The sequence below is a fragment of the Hermetia illucens genome, chromosome 1 (genome assembly GCF_905115235.1).
Source record: "Hermetia illucens chromosome 1, iHerIll2.2.curated.20191125, whole genome shotgun sequence".
Lineage (NCBI taxonomy): Eukaryota > Metazoa > Arthropoda > Insecta > Diptera > Stratiomyidae > Hermetia > Hermetia illucens.
The window spans coordinates 46,916,703-46,938,191 of record NC_051849.1 but is presented as its reverse complement, the minus strand read 5'-3'; the positions used below and the strand labels follow the sequence as shown (position 1 = coordinate 46,938,191).

The 21,489-nt window shown below is 43.2% G+C and overlaps 2 protein-coding genes across 2 annotated transcripts; one reads left to right on the top strand and one right to left on the bottom strand.

Annotated features, from left to right (window-relative positions):
- Positions 1-3,059: 3,059 nt before the first annotated feature.
- On the top strand, positions 3,060-12,843 carry LOC119661369 (phenoloxidase 2-like). Its single transcript, XM_038070688.1, has 6 exons — positions 3,060-3,619; positions 11,060-11,518; positions 11,571-11,864; positions 11,945-12,139; positions 12,198-12,336; positions 12,388-12,843. Exons 1-6 carry the CDS (start codon positions 3,083-3,085, stop codon positions 12,786-12,788), a joined length of 2,025 nt encoding a protein of 674 aa, XP_037926616.1. The 5' UTR covers positions 3,060-3,082; the 3' UTR covers positions 12,789-12,843.
- Positions 12,844-16,423: 3,580 nt separating this feature from the next.
- LOC119657395 (U1 small nuclear ribonucleoprotein A) lies at positions 16,424-17,301 on the bottom strand. Its single transcript, XM_038064289.1, has 2 exons — positions 16,863-17,301; positions 16,424-16,804 (listed from the first exon to the last, which is right to left on the bottom strand). Exons 1-2 carry the CDS (start codon positions 17,213-17,215, stop codon positions 16,504-16,506), a joined length of 654 nt encoding a protein of 217 aa, XP_037920217.1. The 5' UTR covers positions 17,216-17,301; the 3' UTR covers positions 16,424-16,503.
- Between the last annotated feature and the right edge of the window lie 4,188 nt (positions 17,302-21,489).

The following is a 21,489-nucleotide window of genomic DNA, read 5'->3' as shown; positions in this document are numbered from 1 at the left end:
AACATTGTCGAAGAGATGCTGAGGACTGCTGACAGGTGGAACCGTGTTGCCCATTACGTTGGGGCCCTTCTCGTTGCTAAGAAGATAGAACTCAACCGATGGAGGAGCCGGATGGCAGGGGGTTCCTTGAACTGACAGTTCCCTTCCTCCTCTACCCTCCCGTTGGTGAAAGGAATTCCCTGATTTGAAGGCTTCGCAAAGAAAGAGAGTTCGGGGACTAGCCCGAAGTAATGTGACAAATTGTTCCAAGCTAACTCTCTGACGATGGGGAGGTGTTTAGTTGGTAGTCCGACGACGTACCGAACCGGGAGTCCAACACTGTGTGCGTAAATGCATTCACCTACCCTACTCCCCCAAAAAAAAGCACGTGTATGTATGAAATGAGGGATAGACAAATCTGTGAGGCACCCAAAACTAAGTGATCCATTATGCCCGATTCCCCGCCTCACTGAATAGTGATACAGCACCATATCTGAATGAGGCACTCACATAGAAAATGTTCCGTGGTTCCCGCTTCCTCCTCAGAACGACCGCGCATGTTTCACTGGGTTTGTTCATGAATATTCATATTCAGTTAAAGATCGTCCTGGTTGTGATCAACTATTTTCCCGAACGTTAGGAAAATACCATCAGCAAGACCAATTTATAGGGTAAATATCTCTCGTGTCCGCACGATGGATAAAGAGGGTACTTCCTTTATGAGACTGGCTGAAACACGGAGCACCAAATTAATGTCACTCTTCAGTTTTCAAATTGATTCCTTATAACATTTTAGTTGCTTTTTCCTACAGGGGTATTTTTATCGTATCCTTGTCGTGCATGCTAGGCCACTGCCAGGTGGCTATTGCTAGCTTTTTCCTTTGCAGCATCTCTAAGCAGTTTCGATTGAATTTCGCCCGTGTTTTTTGAAGGCATATCTACAATCTTAATTCAAAATCTCATTCCCAAATAAACGTGGACTAATAATAATCTCATCAATAGAACCACACGTCTGGATATTATTCTGGTCATAGCGTTAGTTCCGGTGCCACCCAACCTCCCCGAGTGCCACCTCTCTCTATTTCCTTGCACATCTCTGTATGCCAAAATTTACGCTCACAAAACATACTTGAATTTGGGGCGGAGCTCCCCCGTTCAAACTCCAAAACTGCGCGTATATCTATTAACTTCAACTTCCGTAAAGTCAATGGTCTCAATTCTACCTTGTCGCCAATCAACTGGGATCACACATTATCTAACTCAACGTGTGATCAAGCTTTTGGCACCTTTTATAATATCCAATCCGATCTCATTCCTGTTATGTCGTCTTTAAGGAGGAGAGGCTCCCCATACATATGAAAGGGGGTGTAAATTTTTTTCACAGAATATGGTCGTGTGTAGAATGAAATGAAAGCGCTCAATTAGTACTTTTCGAAACTGATGATATTTTTGATACCGGGTGAAACATAGGTGAATGAGGACACAAAATGTGTGCCTTAAAAAGTGTAACAGGTCTCATTCTCAGAATCTAGCCAAAAAAATCACAATGGTGTATCTATATGAAATCTGGGCCTCCAAATACATCCCATTCCGATATCTGCTTAAATAAAGTTAATAAATAGTATATCATCATATTTTACAAATTTTCCGGAAAACCCGAATTATAAGTAATAGTGGACTATGCTATTTCTGCAGTTTAACAAGCATCCAAAGTTATGAATGGCCAAAATTGTGTATTTCCCGTGAATTCGCACTCTATCTCTATCGCACTCTAAGACGTGTATGATGACCGCAAATCCCACGTTAACTAGGGGCACCCTCCAATATGATGGCCTGAAGAGGGAGGGCAGGAAGCTCGAAGGCCGCACCTCATCACACATCTTTGCTCCAGGTTTAATTCGCGTGTTCTTTCGATAGGCTCACGCAAATCCCGATGTTTAATGAATGTTTAAGCTCCGATGCGGACCAAAGGATCGGTAAAGGACATGCAAACTTTTAATAATGACACGTGAGGGCTCGAAGTGTTCAAAGGACCTCCCACATTCCCAAACCTGGCTTGCATAGAGGCAAGCAAGCACGTGTCGTCAGAACACTTCTATGGAGCTTTAGTATCTATAAACCGACCTGTATAGTCTAATTTGTCCACGTTCTTTTCTCTTTAGGCTTTTGGCATAGCTCTTCCCACTTTTCCACGTCCCCGGCCACTTAGGATGGTCATCTGAGCCCCACCCAACACATTCTTTTATTACCATAAGACTAAAAGGGCTCTCAATCTAAACCCAACGACAAACGCCGCGTCGAACAATTTTTCAAATTTGATTTTCTCGTTGTTGGATGTTCCCGAAACATTGCCGAGCTCACAAGTTCATAAATATTGAATTGGCCTGAGACATGTGAGTTCAGGGGCTAGCCCGGTACCCATCCCATACCTACTTATCACGACCAGCAAACCAAACTGAATACAGCGTTCCTGGTGCCACCACTATGGAGGTTCTCCTCAGCGTCTTAGTTTTGGTTTGGCTGACAGCATTGCCTCCCCGTCTTTTTCACCGTCTCTTCAGATCACCCGTAGAAAAGTACAAAGATATTATCCTCAATGGACTTGTGCCTAGTTTTAGAGTCAGTGTCAGAAAAACTTTACTTTTCAAGATGATTCGGCGACTCGTCATCGGGCCCATTATATAAGTAACAGCATAAGTAAGTTGAATAAACTATTCTTTAATATTAGATAGAAAAAAATTGAAGGAAGATCTAGGCATTATCTCTGTAGTATGTTCAGGCCAAAGTTTTCACAATGTTAATGAACATAACTTTTCGGATCGTCATGGAAGAACATGCAGTTAACAATCTGATTAAGCCGCAAAGTCATACTTTCCGTACTATTTGATCATATGCTCAAGTTATACTATTTATCAAATTAAAATGTAGCTATCTAAACAATGTTGCATCGACCCATTTTAATGATAAGCAACAACATGTTGCGGTTATTTATTTCCTCTTCCCTTTTAGTTGCAAAATCAATTGTAGTATAAAAGTGCAGTTAACAGGCAAGAGACTATCAGTTGTATCTATTCGGAAAGTTCACTAGATCAAATTGTGGAAAATGTCGTCCCATTCAACCATTAATCGCAACTTTCAGATGATCATGCATCGTCCCTTCGAGCCGATATTCTCACGAAAAGGTCCTAGTGGTGAACGTTTCGATATACCAAAAAAATTCTTCGGGCCCCGGTACCAAGATATCAGTGATAAGCTAATTGAACTCCATAAGAAACTCAGTGGACCCCTGATACCGGTGAAAGATATAAAACTACCAGATTTGAAATTTGCCTCGCGGCTGGGCCGCATGGAAATGTTCACTCCCTGCATTCCCATTCATCGAAAAGTTGCTGATAAACTAGTAGATTTACTCATGGGGTGTTTGGATATTGACGAGCTGCAGGCGATGGCGATTTATATGCGAGACCGGGTCAATCCGTACTGCTTCAATTATGCCCTCACTATCGCTATTCTCCATCGATCAGATACGAAGTTTGTAGATATTCCGTACTGTTATGAGCTTTTTCCGGAGAAGTTCATCACAGCGGAAATGTTTTCGAAAATTCGTCAGGAATCTGGTGCGATTCCACAAGGATCTCGGGTGAGTGAAATAACTTTTTTTTTCATATTATTTTATATATATGGGGGGCATATATTAATATATATTGAATAGCTTCAAAATATATCTAAATACCCACATCTATCTATCTATTCCCTTCCAACTTTAGTTTTACGAATTGATCATCTCCGGCCACTTAGGATGATCTTCTGACCACCACCCAACACATTCTGTTATTACCATAAAACTGGAAGGGTTTTCTGATTAATAAAGGGAAGACACATGCGCTTCTATGTACTCTATATTTAGCCAAAGATTCGGGACCCACACTCACTGAATCAGGCGTGTTGAATTTCTTTTCAAGATAATGCTGCAAGCAATGTTGCACAGAATTCATCAAGGTTAAAAATACTTACCTAAAATTTATAAAAACCTCCCTATCTTCTACAATTAGGGAATATGGAAAAATACATTAATACATAAACAGATATCTGTTCTTGCACCTTCTTATCTTAGCATCAGCATTTACCAGTTAGTACGATAAATCGAATAGGTGCAGGAAATGTGAAGAGGAGGACCATCTCAGATTGTATTGGACGTACACGATGCACGCTATTCAAGGCGGAGGAAGAAGTTGATTATCAACCTAACATACTTCGTTGGCGAGAAGGATGTTCTGTCTAGTCAGTGAACTTTACATTTATTTACAATGACTGCCAAACCGTCCTTCTAGAAATTGGTAACGAAGGAAGCGACAATCGAAGGTGCAATAGAAGTCAAAAAATTAGAATAAGAATTAGAAAGGGATCATGGTCCGAAGGGAATGGCACTGGAAAAGGTGAGTTATTTGTGTAACTGCGCCATATGACGTTACAATGCCCCAGTGGCGTTTCAACCACAGTGAAAACGACTGTGAACCGGATGAGGATGAGTCCTGCATACCAGCAAATCACGTAAGGAGTATATATGACGTATAGGTCAGCATCGGCAGTTTGTGCCAACGCGGAAATGATCCCTATCTTCTAGCGAATGAGGTTCACTATCTTCACCATAGAGGAAGGGCGAATCGATCCGAGGTGACTGCGGACTTCCGAAACGCGCTATGAAGAAACTATACAGGAGGAGCAGTAGGAAAACTCCAGAAAATGCTGGACTTGTACACTAACCCCCTGTATTAAGAAATGGATTGAACGAAGACACAGAGAATTGAATTGTCACCTGACACAGTTGCTTACAGAACATGGTGGTCCTAAGAAGCATTTGCATCGGTTGGCCAAGTCTCCCGACTATCCTCCTGCTACCCCCAAAGACCCGGAGCATATTAGGTTTCGGTGCCCGAATTTCGTGGATGGAAAAGGAGGTTAAACAGTCACTTACGTTGAAAGAAAATTGAAGTGCGGCAAATGCAACAATAGTCGTAATGCAAAACAAGATCCAAGAACTAGATCTAGCCCGAAATGCGTAACGGGCGCATAATTTGACTGTGCTGGTATAAACCAGAGCCCCCCTGGAAAGTAACATTTTACGGTCGTCCCGCCAGGATATGAGGGGAGAAGTGGGGATAGTTTTAATTAGTTAATGAAATTGGGTCTTATTGAGTTGCCCAATTCGAGCTTAGACGATGCGCGGACAGGTTTATCTTGACCTTCGTCGTGTCCTGCATTACCGTAATAATCACATTTTGACCGCCTTTGGTATCATCATGATTACAATCTTCTTTTTAAACAGTAAGTGGAAAGATGACTGGTTCTGCCTCACTTTCTGGGCTTTCAAGTTGGTCAAAGTGGTCGATTAACTCATTTCGTGGGTGACAGGATTTGAGCTTGGTGATGTAATTGACTTCGCCACGTCGTCAGTTAATTGATGAAACTGGTAGAGAGCTTTGTCACCGCTGAATCATCGTGATGGTCGGTATAAGTCGTTCTCCTCCTTGCGGTTCTTAATTGTTCAAAGAAAAATTGTAGTTGAAGTGAGACATCATTTTGCGATGCTTCCGTACTGTGCTTTGAATCCTACCTGCAGCAGGTCCCCTAATCGCTCGGCTTGCCTATTTGACTAGGGGCTGTAATGATTTCGATTTTGTGTCAGTTGCAGTTTCCTGGAGTAATAGAGCAGGTTGATGTGTTTAGCGAAATCAAGGTGGATTGTGTTTGTGGAGTGGTTGGGGCCATATTCCGGAATTGAGAAGAAACTTCACTGCAATTTAACGTTTCTTGCAGTATCAAAGTGACGAAGTTCTCGATGCCATGCCAATAGAGTTTATACGTGCTGTACCTGAGTGACCATGGAGCTTCTCAAGAATTTTCTTATAGCTTTATGGAGGGATGAAGATTTGGTTACTAGCAAAAGTACAGTCCTCGGTGGTTATCAATTCATACCGTTAATCGAAAAAATTTTATCACCTCATCATTTTTCGAATCGCTGTAACCGGCTGGCTACGCGGGAAAAATGCCAGTTTTTGATTCGAAGATTGCCAGGGACCGTTTGTGATCAGACTAAAGCTCGAAAGTCTGTCATAGATGTATTTTTGATACATTTTGACGGCATAACCGAGGCGAGGACCGTACTGTGATCCTGGGGATACCCTCACTATGCATTGTTGAAAGAAATAGGTGGCTGTATATAGGAGTGGCCAAAGCATGCCATCCTGAAATGTATGCATCAAAGTGCCGATTCTATAACTGGAAGCGTCTGAAGCGATCTGAAGGCTATCGGAATTGGTTTGAGTTTGTAATTAATAAAGAATGCAATGGCCAGCTTTGCGCTCTTGCAATGGTATTGATGCTGTTATAGGACATCTTCTGGAAGAGTTTCCGTACTGCATACATCCGATAAATAAACCACACATTCAAAAGTCTAAAAGAGTAGTCGAGTTTACAGTTCCATAATTCACGGAAAGGGTGATACCAGCAAATAATATACAATAATTACCCCCTACTCTAGACGGCTCAAGTGGTTAGAGCGCTGGATAGCCGTTGAAATTTCACTGATTGCAGCGGATACCAGTCGACTCAGCTGGAAATGAGAATCAGAGTAATAATCTCGGCGAGCGCAATGCTGACCACATTGTCTTCTACAGTGTACTTTAGTGTGCCGTTACGGTCATGAATGAAGTGCTCTAACACATACCAAAGCCCTGATCCAATATAGATTGTTGCCCCAAAGATTATTATTATTATTAATTACTCTAGATGTGAAGAATGCATTTAATTCGGCGAGTTGGAAAACCTATGCCCAACAAAGGCGACGGGGTAACGGACCCAGCTAGTACGTTGTATTCGCGGCCCCACAAGACTCTGCACGGGCGCATATATTGTGGGTTCCGGAAAACACCTCGTTGACTGGATTACGCTGATGATGTAGCAGTGCTTATGGTTGCAAAGAATTTTGAAGATCTTAAGGTATAGTCATGCGAAACAATCAGTGCTGCCCAAAAGAACAATGGTAGAACGTGCTGGACTAAGCAGGAGTTTTCCACCACAAGGTGCTGCAAGGGAAATCATGCTCTCCATTAGAACTAGAAACCACATCGTCACCTCTAAACCAACCATCGATTAACTAGAAGTTGAACAGCACTGCATGTTACAATAAAACCTTCAGTGGGAGCATGACACAAGCATTCTTGCTTGCTGCCGGCCATAGGAAGCCCACGATGGGTTTCAACTAATCGACGCCGTTCGACCAATCAGATCAACTACTTCGCTATCAGCAGTAGATTTTAGAGTAATCTTCTGGATCTGTATAACAACACAGGCGCTGACACCCCCTTCGAAAGAGATCACCATCTGATTGTCGGTTACGTTCGCTTGCGTGTTGCCACTTCTCGTACGATTGGTGAGCTGTGGCTCGACAGTGGAAGAGCTATCTTGCTGATCGAGCAGCAGATCTACTGAGTAACGAGTCTAAGAATATTAATGAGCATTGGGCCGCCATCAAAAATGCTCTTTTTCAGGTGCTACCCAGGTCGTCGGCCACGTCCCAAAGTAGCGTCGTAAAATCTGACTGACTGCGGAATCGTCAAAGCAGTTTGATAAACAGAAGGGGTTAAAGGCTCTACTGACCGCTAGAAGTGATGGCGGCGTGGCGCGTTCGAACTCCGATACCGAGCGAAATCCCGCTCGTAATGAACGCCGTGACAAGAGAAAATTTACTGCTGCACTGGTCAGGCAAGCGGAAGATGTCGCAATAATTTCAGAAATGTATACCGCATCACAAAAGAGCTTGCATGTGATCACAAATCTTTTGATGATCCTATGAAGGACGTCAACGGTCGATTCTCATTCGCGATTGCGAACAACTGACGAGGGAGAAAGAACACTTCACCATGGTTCTAAATCATATTACATTCGGTAATGTTCCTCTTCTTGTGGATGAAATGGCTAGTCACCGCAACGTGCGGATACGGACTGTTCCTCAAAGCAGAAGAGAAGTTATTTCGGCCATCAACACACTCAAACAGAGTGAAGCCGCAGGACTTGAGGGTTTCCCCGCTGCACCTGCAGTTACTGCCAATCGGCTACTTCCAATCGTACGAAATCTTTTGAATCTGAGACCTTTCCCAGAGAGTGGAAGAAGGGGATGATCGTTAAGACTCCAAAAAGCGACACCTGTTTAGAGTGTGACAATTGTAGAAGGATCTGTGTGCTCCCTGCCTTCGAAAACATATTGGCTAAAATAATGCTGCAACGCATCAAAGAACATCTTGGAAGCTTGATCGACAGAGAGCAGGCTGGTTTCCGATCCGAATTCTCCTTCATTAACCACATCGACACCCTACGGATCATTTTGGAACAGTGCGCGAAATTTAGATCTTAGCTGCAGCCGCTCTTCGGGGCAGTGTATCTGCAGTGCTCTACACTGGAGGGGCATTTCGAAGAAACTAATAACTATTATCAGAGCCACATGTGCTGACGCAAAATGTCATTTGTTGTACCGAGGTAAAATCTCTAAGGATTTTGATGTCCAAAGCGAAGTCCACCAATTGCATCCTGCCACCGATATTATTTCTCCTTGTTATCAGCGACGTTTTCATGCTGCCTTGTCCAACGGACGATGACATCTTTTTTTAAAAACCTCGACTACGCCAATGACATCTGTTTGCTATCTCATCGGCCTCTTGGCCAAATGGCTCTGGATTTGGAAAGCGAGGCAAGTAGAATTGGACTGAAGGTAAACACCAACAAAACTAAGATTCTCAGTCTGACAGGTTATCGCACTCTCCCTATCTGCATTAATGGCCAGAGCATCGAAAGCGTCGATCAATTTGAATATCTAGGAAACGTGTTTTCTGCCGTCGGCGGCAACGAACTAGATGCTGCCCGACGCATTAACAGCGCTATGCCCTGTCTAAAATCTGGAAATGCAGTTATCTCAACGCTAAGGTCAAGTTGGGACTGTTCTATGCTAGTGTTCTTTTCGTATTGATACATGGGAGCAGCACATAGAAAGTGGACTCCACTGTTACTCAAAAGCTCCAAGCTTCCGTCAATACCTATCTGCGTCATATCATCGGAGTATACTGGCCTGACACTATTTCAAACGTTCTACTTGCCAATCGTATGCACTGTGATCGGAAGACGGAAGTGGCAGTGGATAGGTCACACATTAAGAAGGGGCGACAATTGCATTGTGGGCCACAGCAACATTCTAGATGAAATACCTCGAGAAATCTGGGCATCCCCCACGGACTATGTCACACGCAAGCTGAACTTCACGAAAAACTTTGCTGTGGACCTTCCAACCAGGGCAAAGTGGAAGACCGGCGGCGTGTTGCAAGACTATGACACGGTATTCTTTACGGACGGATCAAAGATGGCCTATGGAGTCGGCGCGGGGGTTTTCTCGAATACACACGGTGTATCCAAGTCGTATGGTTTCCCAGGTTTCACCAGTGTATTCCAGGCGGAAGTACTGGCGATATTGGAAGTTTGTCGATGGCTGGAGCGTGATTCGAACCCCAAGCGTAACATAGCCATTCTGACCGACAGCCAAGCGGCCATCAAGGCCTTGTACTCAACGACGACATCTTCCCGGTTGGTGGGGCAGTGCAGAGACACGCTCAACCATTTGGGCGGCACGCTCAAGATCACTCTCTTCTGGGTTCCCGGGCATAGGAACATAGAAGGGAATGAGTGGGCTGACGGATTGGCACAGTCCGTGTTCCGCTGGCGGCTGTCGGGGGCCGAGTCTACTCGCACTACCTAGCAGCCGCGGGTCTGAGATGGCGAAGGTTTACAAGCTGTGCCAAATCAAGGAGAATTTGGCCCGCTTATAACATAGCCCGATCACGAGAGCTCCTGTGCCAAACGCGCGCAAATGCATTCAAGATTACGGCGGTCTGCACGGGGCACTGGCCCATAGGGGACCATGCCGCTAGGCTCGGCTTACCCTACAACTCGCATTGGCGAAGCTGCGGAGAAGGAAGGGAAACCCTCATGCACTTTCTCTGCGATTGCCCGGCTCTGGCTCGAGTCAGGCTGCGGACACTGGGTAAACCATTCTTTGGGGACCTCAGCGAGATTTCTAGTTACAGGGTCGGAGAGCTGCTTTCCTTCGTGAATGCTACGGGCTGGCTCTGAAGATCCGAGCCAGCTGGACTCCGCTTCCCTGTTCCTATAACAACAGTCACGGTCTTAGGAGTTTGTGGCATCAAAACGGCGCACCAAAGCGCTAATTGGGCTCCTCGGAGCGGCCACTGAACCTACCTACCCTACCTGCATTGTGGGCTATGCCATCCAGTGCAATCTACTCTCCCAAGATAACCGACGAGTGAATCGCCTCAAAGGCACTTGGGGCAGAACAGAAGAGGATGAGTGTGAGCGTCTCGGAAAGTCGTGGGGAAGCTGAAAAGCATTTCAGGTAACCACGAGTGATGGTGCGTAGGTGTGGTTGACTCGCTATACGTCACCAAGGGGTGAAGGGCAACCATATTTATATAGGGAACCCGTGGTATACTTCTAGGTGGCAGGTGAAATGGCAAAGCACTAAGAAATGTCAACGCATATATGATGAACTCAAAAATCATCACCATTGTAAAAGAAGTGTACCGACCAGAGAGGCGGGACCTAAAAGCGAACTATAATTTCACTCAGTTTCTCTTGGGACTAGGAAAATACCCCAATATCGAGCACATAGTCTCTCACTTCTCAAGAAATATGGATGGAAAGAAAAACTTACGGGGATGCGGTCAACTCTTTAATTAGACCCATGATGAGGATTCTTATCTCCTTTAAAAAACAGACATTTAAACTTAATATGGTTTTCTTTTACACAAAACCTTTAAAAATGGATGGACTCTGGTGCTTCAATTCACCCTTTCTCTAGGAAAGAAGGAGCAACACCACTTTCCTTAAGGTTATTTGGATAAGTCCAATAGTTACACGGTATCATAATGCCAAGTCTCCTTTTACAAAAGACTCCTAAATTTCAACACTCTTTTTGATCTGCACTACTTTGGCTCTCAATCTATAATATTTTTTCCAGATACCAATCCTTCAACCCCTGGCTCTTACAGCAAACTTCGCTAACGTAGAGCAAAAGTGTGCTTATTTTCGAGAAGACTTCCTTCTGAACCTATCTTATTGGAATTGGAATATAATGTATCCAGCAGGTATTACCAACCCCAAAGTTCTGTACAAGGATCGACGTGGCGAACTCTATTTCTACTATCACCATCAAATTTTGGCACGTTACAACGCAGAACGCTTATGCAATAACTTACATCGTGTGCAGCCGTTAAGCAACCTCCGAGAGCCAATTCCTGAAGGCTATTTTTCAAAACTAGACTCCCAAGTAGGAGGAAATGCATACCCACCTCGATTCAAAAATACCGTTCTTAAAGACTTGCGTCGCGAAAGCCAAGAATTACACTTCGACTTGTACTTGGTCGAAAGATGGATTGATCGAATAACGGACGCTATTACAGTGGGTTTCATCATAAATGTAAGGTATCATTTAAAAAATGGATCTTTCTATACTAATTAGTAATTTTTAGGACAAAGGAGAGCGAGTGAGCCTTAAAAACAATAACGGTATCAACATTCTAGGAGATTTAATCCAGTCATCGCTTGCTTCCGCTAATCGTTATTTCTACGGTGATCTTGGGAATATGGGAAAACTTTTCATAGCTTTCAGTCACGATAGTTATAATAAGCATCTCGAGTCCTTTGGTATTCTGGCTGATAATGCCACTGCTCTACGCGACCCACTATTCTATAGATGGCACGCGCGCCTCAACGAGTTGTTCATGATGCACAAAAATACTCTGCCGTCATATACCCAAGATGAGGTTTGTTCTAGCCACTTAATTACCCTGGCTCCGTAGGAAGTTTTCTTGATGTTAAATGAATAAATTTTGGTTCCGTCTAGTTATCATTTCCTGGCATCACTTTACAAGGCCTGGGCATTGAAAAATTCCCAGACAGCAACAACGAGAATGAACTCCTAACACACTGGCAGCAGGTGGATGCTGATACTGGTCCCGGTTTGAATTTTTCATCGCCTGGTGGGGTGTTTGTTCGCCTCACACATTTGGACCACAGACCGTTTAAAATAAAACTGAAGGTAATTCTGCTCCTCATTTGACCGAAATGTGCGGATTAATTTACTCATTATATTCAAGATAAAAAACGAGATGCGTTCCGCTGCCTTAGTTTGTGTGCGACTGTTCCTCATCCCAGAATACAACGATTGTGGCCTCAAAATGAACTTCAACGAACTAAGAGAATTCGCCATCGAAATCGACCGTTTTGTAACTAAAAGTAATCCACAACCCCTTCACGTGACCAAAACTAACTCCTCATTCTTTTCAGTTGAGCCTGGACTAAGTTCAGTAACCAGGAAATCTGAAGATTCCTCGATAGTGCGCATTCGAGACAAGAAGAAAACAAAAAACATATTTTGTCGTTCGGGCTGGCCAGGACATCTCTTGATACCAAAAGGAGATCCTGACGGAAAGAAGTTCATTCTTTTCGGAATTTTAACGGACTACCTTCGAGATCACATATACACTAAGCAGGATGGCGACGGCTGCGAGGTCGGCTCATTGTACTATGGACTGTTCCGAGAGAAATTTCCCGACAAACGACCCATGGGATTCCCCTTCGACAGGAGAGCGCATTTTCATATTGAGCAACTAACCGACTTTCTGCTGCCAAATATGAAATGTACGAGTGTGACCATTCGGAATAAGTTGGAAATATTATCGCCGTAAAACGATAAATAAATCGGTAAAATGTAACTTTGAAGAATAAATAAAAACAACTAAGCATCCCTTCGAAATGAATTTTTGAACTAACCAATTTCAACCATCATTATTATTAGTCAGTAATTCAAATTATTCATCCCTACCTTCCAACAGTTTCGGGTCCCTTGTGAGAGTTGATTCAGTTGATGCTCCAAATTATAGGGAAAACGTTGCTTTTTGGTGAAAAAAATACCATTGAAGCCAGGGCTTGGCTTGATACACATTATTCGGCCTTAGCACCAGGAAAATCAACCGAATTGGCGAAATGAACACCGAGGACAATGCACTCAGTGGACGCCCCAAAGAGGCTGTTACCGAGGAAAACATCAAAAAAGTCCAGAAAATAATTTTGGATGACCACAAAGTGAAAATTATCGAGACAGGTGAGACTCTAAAGATATCAAAGGACCATGTGGGATATATCGTGCATGAATGGTATGCGAAAGCTCTGTTCAAAGTGGGTGCCGCGGGAGCTAACAATCGACCAAAAACAACAACGAGTTGACAATTCTGAGCAATGTTTAAAGCTCGTCATCCATAAAATACCCGAATTAATGTGTCTTTATGTGACAATAGACGAAACACGAATCCATTATTTCACAGAAGAATCAAAACGATCGTCATCTGAATGGACTGCACGTGGTGAACCGACTTCAAAGCGTGCAAAGACGCAACAGTCGACTGACAAGGCTATGTCATCAATATTTTGGGATGCGCTTGATATAAGATTCATTGACTAAGCGAAAGACTATTAACAGCGACTATTACATAGCGTGATTGGACCGTTTGAAGGATAAAATGGTGGAAAGCGGCCCCATTTGAAAAAAAATAAGGTGCCGTTTCATCAAAACAATGCACCGTATCACAAATCAATGAAAACGATGGCAAAATTGTACGAATTGAATTTCGAATTGCTTCCGCATCCACTGTATTCTCCATATCTGGCCTCTAGCAGTTCTCAAACCTCAAGAAAATGCTCGCTGGAAAGAAATTTAACGCCGATGAGGAGGCTATCGCCGAAACTGAGGGCTATTTTAAGGCTTAAGGGTGTCAGATTCGCGGAATCGATTTTTTTGGCATCAATTGTATCTAGATATAGTGTAGAATATATGGGCAAAGTGATTTTTTTATATTCGGAGTCGTTCGGAAATTATAGTGTTAAACACGTGATAAGTCACACGCCAGATTTACGTCGATCGCCATAATAAACCTCATATTTATCGGTCCGAATGGCGTCCGAATGACTTCGCTAAAAGGACAAGTCACCCCTTGGTGGGGTATAGCGCGCCAATCACACCGACGTACCATCGTTCACAATTATCTGAAATGCGCTTCAGCTACCATCACGATTTCCCGAGGCGTCTGCACTCCTTCTATACTGTTCTGTGCCAAGTGCCGCTTTCGCCTTCCAGGCACAATGCGTACGAGTGTCAGGCCTGTACACCGACCAAGTTTTTCGTTGGTGATAGTATCAAGTCAGCGTACTCCGATGATATGAAGCCAATAAGTATTAACGAAGGTTTAGAGCCTGAGTAATAATTGGTGTCACTTTCCATGTACTTCTCTCATATTGTTTGGAGCCTGAGTAATAATCGGGCTCACTTCCCATGTGCTTCTCCCATATGCGTCGGACAACATCCAGTTCAGTGCAACCGTCGGCAGAAACCACGCTTCCTAATATAAAATTGATCGACAACTTCGATACTCTGCCCATTCATGCAGATAGGAAGAGAACGAAGGCTCGTCAAACTGAGAATTTTGATTTTGTTGGTGATTATTTTCAGTTTGATTCTACTTGTCTCTCTTTCTAAATCCAGAGCCACTTAGCCAAAGTCCATGACCCGGTGAGATAGCAAACAAATGTCTTCAGCGTAATCGAGATATTTGAGGAATTCCACTGAATTCCACCAAGTCCTCCCCATAAGGCAGCATGAAAAATATCACCGATAACAAGAAAAAATAATATCGTTGACAAGATGCAACCCTAGAGGACTGTTTTGGACGTTAAAATGTTAAGAACAGTTTGACTATGACCGCAGAAAATGCACTGCTTCAACCCCCTCCAAGTCTAAATGGCACCACTGATGGCTTCTAGCGCTGTAATTCAGCTCTATATGGTGGAACGTCAACACCAAAAGCAACCAACCAACAACATCAATTCGCACTGGTAAAACGAGAATGATATAGATAGGAAACTACAAATTTAAGACCATTGGTAACTTCTCCTATCTAGGGTAGAAAATCACAACCCATAACAACTACGATGATGAAAGCCGTGCAAGATTTCAGCTTACAAAAACTGTTTCGCTCGAAACGTCTCACCATAGGACTAAAGCTCTAATTGTACAAAACAATGATCTTGCCAGTCCTCATGTATTCCTCGGAGACTTGGGTTCTTGACAAGAAAACTTTCGAACTCTTGGCCGTATTCGAGAAAAGAATCCTCCGAAGAATTGTTGGCCTCCTATAGGAGGACAGACGATTCCGTAGCCGATAACGAAGAAATCTATGAGCGATTCCATGACCGTCTGGTTGTAGATAGAACCCGGTTCAAGTGGTTGCGATGGGTAGGCCACTTAATCTGTATGGGTGAGGATGATCCAGCCCGAAAATCTATAAGGGCAATATCTGTGGTAGAAAAAGAAGACGAGTCAGACCCTGTCTGAGATGGAGCCATTGCGTAGGCCAGAACAAGTGGAATACCAGAAGCTGGTGCTTCGGATATAAAGGTTTTATGTGTCAAACTTTCTACGCATTTTTTTTAAATTCGTGCATGGCCAAACACCCAAAATATTGCTTCATATTTTTTTCAAACTACAAGAGACATATTACAGATGTAGATATTATGCTCACCTTAAACAAACAAACAGAGCCTATTACCGAATACTATACTTATCATGCACTATACTTATCATTTCGCCAGGCTTTGACTTCATATGACATTCGTGATTACTACAAATGTTACTCTTATATAAAATCAAACCGAATGTGGAGCACGAAGCTATCGGTATCCTCGCAAACATCAGAGGAGATACCAATCAGGCGTGGAATCTTCCAAGGCGACAAGCCCGCTGTTTTGTTTGTAAACGCCAGCTGGGGTGAGTTGCATGGCTAACCTGCAATGGAGTTGTCGTGCTTCCTCAAAGTGCGATTTCTGCCTTTCTGTCGTTAATGGAAAAAGGACAAGTGCGATGATCCAACTGTTGGCGTTTTTCTTCTATCCGAATACGCTCGCCGCCTCCTCCAAATCTAGAGCCATTTGATCAGTCCATGACTTACTCAAGGTGTTTGGAGAAAGATGACATCGACAATCGAGTCCCCCATGTTTGATGGCCCAAACTGTGAGGCACTGACACAAAACCGAAGAAGCATCAGCCAGTCGGATAGGGGAAGCGTCAAGACCTGTTCACTACAATAGTTAGAGAAAGTTTTCCAACAGTTAGCCGCTCATTACTTCCTCCCCATAACTCCAGGAACTTTGAGGGAGCAAACCATACCCACTCGAATGCCACCACTTTAGGGGAATCTTGTCGTTGATAGCCCCAGACATTTCTTTCCAACAAAGTAATGTTACCAATTCTCCATAATAAAACGGAAATCACTTATTCACTTCAAATTAATTGATTTTATTCTAGTTTGTAATATTTTACATATAAAAGGTTGCGTTTAAAATGAAAATGTTTTACTTTTTAGCGAATGTAATTTTCATCGCATGCGACGGGGTAATCTTGAATCCTTGCAGTGCTTCCTTCGCCGCACTGCTCTGTAGCTCTGTCGCGAACTCCACAAAAGCAATATCGTGTCGGTTGGGAACAAGACGGACCTCTTTGAAGCCGGGGAATTGGTTGAACAACATAGAAAGCATCATTTCATTTGTCTCCTCCGGTAGATTTGTGAGGAAGAGAATTTGATTCGGAGGTTGTTCCACTGTCGAGTTAGCTGACGCTGAGTCGGCGTTATTTGCGGCCTTCTTTTTCTTCTCTCTGTAAGGATAAAAGATATAATTTTCATTCAGAAGCAACAGAAAATTTCGCAGCTCACTTTTTCTCCTCTGACGGTGCCGGCTTCGGTGGTTTGATCTTCTTCGGCCGCTCTTTGTAGGTTCCCTTCATTCGTGCAACCACATCACTGTCGGTTTTCGCGTAAGCTATCCGCATTGGTTTGTCGTAGAAAGGAAATCCCTGCATTGTACGTAGCGCGTTTGAAGCACTTGCAATTTCCTTAAAAATAACGAACGCTTGGCCTCGCATCTTCAATGTTTTGAGCGCGACAATGTCGAGAATCTGACCAAATTGTGAGAAAATGGCGTATAAGGATTTTTTCAGCTCATCCTTTTTAATTTTCTCATTGAGGTTGTTTATGTAGATAGTTTGATTTGGCCGTATATCCATCATTACACCAATAAATCCGGAAATTTATCTAAAAATGTCACTTTTCCTGGAGGTTATGCTTCTGACAGCCAACAAGCTCGGCATATAGTTCTTCCTCTTTATACACGGCATAACATTGCGCCGCGTCCTTAGAGCTACTAGACTCTCATTGGGAATGTTTCGCCCATTTTTCACAATAGTTTGAATAAAATATGGGACGGTATTACGAGAGCGAATGGAGTAAATTTGGGTGGCATTGGAGGTTTTAAAACTAAGAAATGGGTACCGCGGCACCCAGGAGGAGTGCCGATTATTTAACCTCGTAAATACAGTAGTTGGACGGCCGGGCTATTCCTATTTTCGGAGTTTTCTCAGAAGCTTGAAATAGAGACGTTTAACGAAATTCGTTAAAGCAGCAATAGAGATCTCACATAATTTATTCCCGAATACGGCTTGGGTATAACTGAAAACATCCATCAGTGAATTGATAAAAGGGACAAAAAATAAAGTCAGAAATTCTGGAAAATCGTCTGGTCTGACGATTTTATCCAGAGCTCCAAACAAAATAATAAAAAGCTAATACCTAGCCATAGAAATAATGAGTACATACTAAATGCGTTAGCGGTCGTAAAGTTTCATTCGATGTTATGGCAACAAATCACAAATTTAACCAAAAGTCCTATCTAAAATTATAACAGTCACAAAGAGTATTTAACAATTTATAGTAGAGTCAAGGATTCATAGAAAGAATGATGCATTTTCTAAGCAAGCACACAAGAAATTTTGCAAGCACTAGAAAACTGGCAGCTTTGACTAATGAAACTGCCATTGTTCAACCTTTAAAAATTCTTCATATATACATATATATGGTTTCTATTCACTTCTTGTGGGGTATAGCGCTTCAACTGCCCGCAGGACTTCCCGAGACGCCCCCGGTCCGGCTCAATTGTTCTGCGACTTTCACCTTTCAATCACATCGCCCACGTTTGTTTGGATGTTTGAATTAGTCAAGGTCCTCATGAGGAAGACAATTGCGACAGGAATCATAATACTAAAATGTAGAGGTAAAGCAGCAACTACCAATTGAGCTCATCATCAAGTGCGCCGCTATTATCATTATCATCAAACCGCATTTCTGTGTTTCTTGCACATATTCGTACATTTTATCTGGTTTCCCAAACTCATTTTTTTTATGTAAATATATTGGCAAGAATCATGTTCGCCCATCATCAACATTGCCTCATGTGAAGTGGAGTGCTCGATGGTCAACAACACCTCCGTTTCCTGATCACTGCCTCCGTTGGGTAGACACCTATCTCCCCTGGTTATTTCTAGAACTACGATATATCTCATCCCAGAGAGTCCTCTCCGAGTTGTGTGTGTGTGTATAAAGTGGAGAGAGGCGAACCCCCTAAGCACTCAGATCTTAATGGTCCATTGTACTCGATTCCCCCATCTAACGGAATATCCCGAATTCGTTTATGTATCGCAGGATTTCCATTATTGCATGGCTGATGCGTCCGCGGGACACTTACATAGAAAATGTTCCGTGGATCCTGCTTCCTCATTACAGGATGGACACGTACCATCTTGAAGACTCCGTATTCTGAACATGTGCCCAGCTAGTGAATTATGGCCAGTCAGAATGCCCACAATACTTTTGCATGTCTTTTGCATTTCGACAGAATTAACTTTGCCGTATGTTAGTTTGGTTCTGGCAGGAAAAGTTTCGTGTATTCAGCAGCATTAAGGCTCTGCCGCCTTTCATTATGGTAAACTTGTTCCCGGTTTGTGATAGCAGCATTAGCCAATGCTCCCGACACCCCAATTGCTGGTTCTGATCCGGGCGTGGGGGAAACTGAACCGTTTTTTGCTAATGTGTACGATATTTCATTTCCCACTATACTACAATGACCAGGTACTCACAGTAGAAAGTTCAATCGATGTCTATATTCCTGAACGATGTGTGAAGTGATCAAAGGAGAGAGTGTACAGCATAAGCTCGGCAGATGTAGCGCTGGGCTAAGCATAGCGGCTGCATAAGTGGATTCCTTTCACCCGACTTCTGGATATTCCATTAATTCCTGAAAGACCTGGTGTCCGCAAATCAACAGCATCCATTGACCTGTTTTGTCACTGACTTAAATGATGTTACCGCGATTTCAATGTGGTAGCTAACTACGGCCGCCCTTCAAGTAAATTTATATTGCCATACCAGACGCCGATGGTCCCCACCCTCCTTTCCTTTGCACAGTATGCTCCGCGTTCATTGGACTCGCATTGGTGCAGCTTTCGGTATATGATCGCAGCATCGCTTCAGCGCCAATAATTCGAGTGCGACCTCCACTGGTAAGCCCGCGATAGCACTGATTTTTGAATTTCAATTCCATAAGGAGTCGTGAACTTCCTCCTTCCTACTGATCCCCTTTATATTGTTCCATTCTATAGTGATCTCCCATCTGCTAAGGCCAGGCGCAAGTTGAGACGCAGCTGAAATTAAGAAGACTGAATACAGGAGGAGCAAATCAAGTGGGTAAGGGGCACGGAATGTCATTACGTATCTGTGAGTAGGGACGAGGCAGCTAACTGGCTCGTGACCTATGTGGTTACTGTATTGGTGTGTCAGTGTCTTCATTGCGGTTAGATGATTTCCTTGGATATGTTTCCCCATCTCGTGTGACAAGCCATAAACGGCTGTGCAATGTTACATGCCCGCAATCACGTGGGCGCACCCAATGCAATGCATACCTTATGCATGCACTGGAAATTGAATCAACAATATGTGGGATGGCTGGTATGTATTTATCTTGAATGCTTGAAATTTAAATTTGATTCCGATTAAAATATATAAAAGAATGACATCAATATTCCCTAGAAAGTTTTGACAAACGAATTATTTAAAGAAAAAAAATAAACGCAGAACTCATCTTAAGGACGAATTTTCGAATGAAAAATATATAAACTATCATTATGTATAAACAACTTCCCAACTTGCATGGATTTTCTAAAGAGTTTGCTAATTTTCACGTAGCGCAGGTCGTAGCCATTAATGAAAACTACGGCATACACATAAACCTTCGAATTTCACGGACGCTCTCAAGCTGTTTCACAAAAAGTAAGGCACTGCAGCTATATGCGTTTCTCCAGCATTTTCAATTGATCCCCACATCTTTTATTTTCTTGGAAGTTGATCACTTTTTATTCTTAGGAATTTGCATTTTTGCTGATCCGTTCAACTGAATTTCTCCCGCTCCGTATTTTTAATGGGTGTCATTTGTGTCGCATCAACTTTACTGACTCCCCGCCAATTCCCCGCAACAATCCTCCGAACTTCTCTGTCCTTACTTCTCTTCCGTGTTTACTTCTTCGATCGTTGCGCGCTCTACGCCTATTCTAGATGAAGACTGCTCAGAATTGCTCGTCATTCCTCTCCTTACGCCTTCCTTAGTTGAGTTCTTCATTGGTAATCTTGACACCAATGCTGAACCTGGTCCCAGTGCGCTTCCTAAACTGTTCCTTGTTAACTGTATACAACACATTTCCCTCCCTCCGTGTATAATCTGGAAAGAAGCCCTTATCATTCCTCTCCTCAAGAGTGGAGGACCTACTCTAGCTGTGAACTACCGTCCTATCTCTCTTTTTTCTCTTGGTCCAAAATCTTCGAGAGAAACGTCAAGGACTGACCGACCGCGATCGATCTACTGCTTCAAACCTTCTGATCTTTACCAACTTCGTTGCTAAATGCCTTAATTCACGGCAGAAGGTACACGCTATTTATACTGATTTCTCCAAAGCCATTAATATCGTTGACCAATCATCTCTTCCTACTACCTATCCTTCCGTTCCTTCAAAGTTTCTTTTCATGGTTACTCATCCCGTTCCTTTTTTCCTTCCTCTGGTCTTCCCCAAGTCTCTATACTTAGCCCCCTCCTGTTCTGTTTTTTTATCCATGGGTTTCCCTCCATCCGCACCTGCCCGTGTTTTCTCTATGTTGACGACCTTAAATTATTCGCCTCGGTTTCGTCACCGCTTAACTGTACTCCTTTTGCAGTTCAACCTCTAGAGTACCTATACTCTGGTCCGTCCCAGCAAATGTCACTGCATGCGCTTTTCGCTTAAAACCTCCTCAACATCCCTTTCCTACTCTCTTGGTGGACAAACCCTGTCACTAATGACCTGCTTTCAAGACCTGAGTGTAATCTTCGATGGCAAACTTTGTTTAAATTCCCACTTCGTTGACATCATTAATCGCACTTCCAAAATGTCTGGTTGGTTTTATTCTACACTCCTCCGACTTT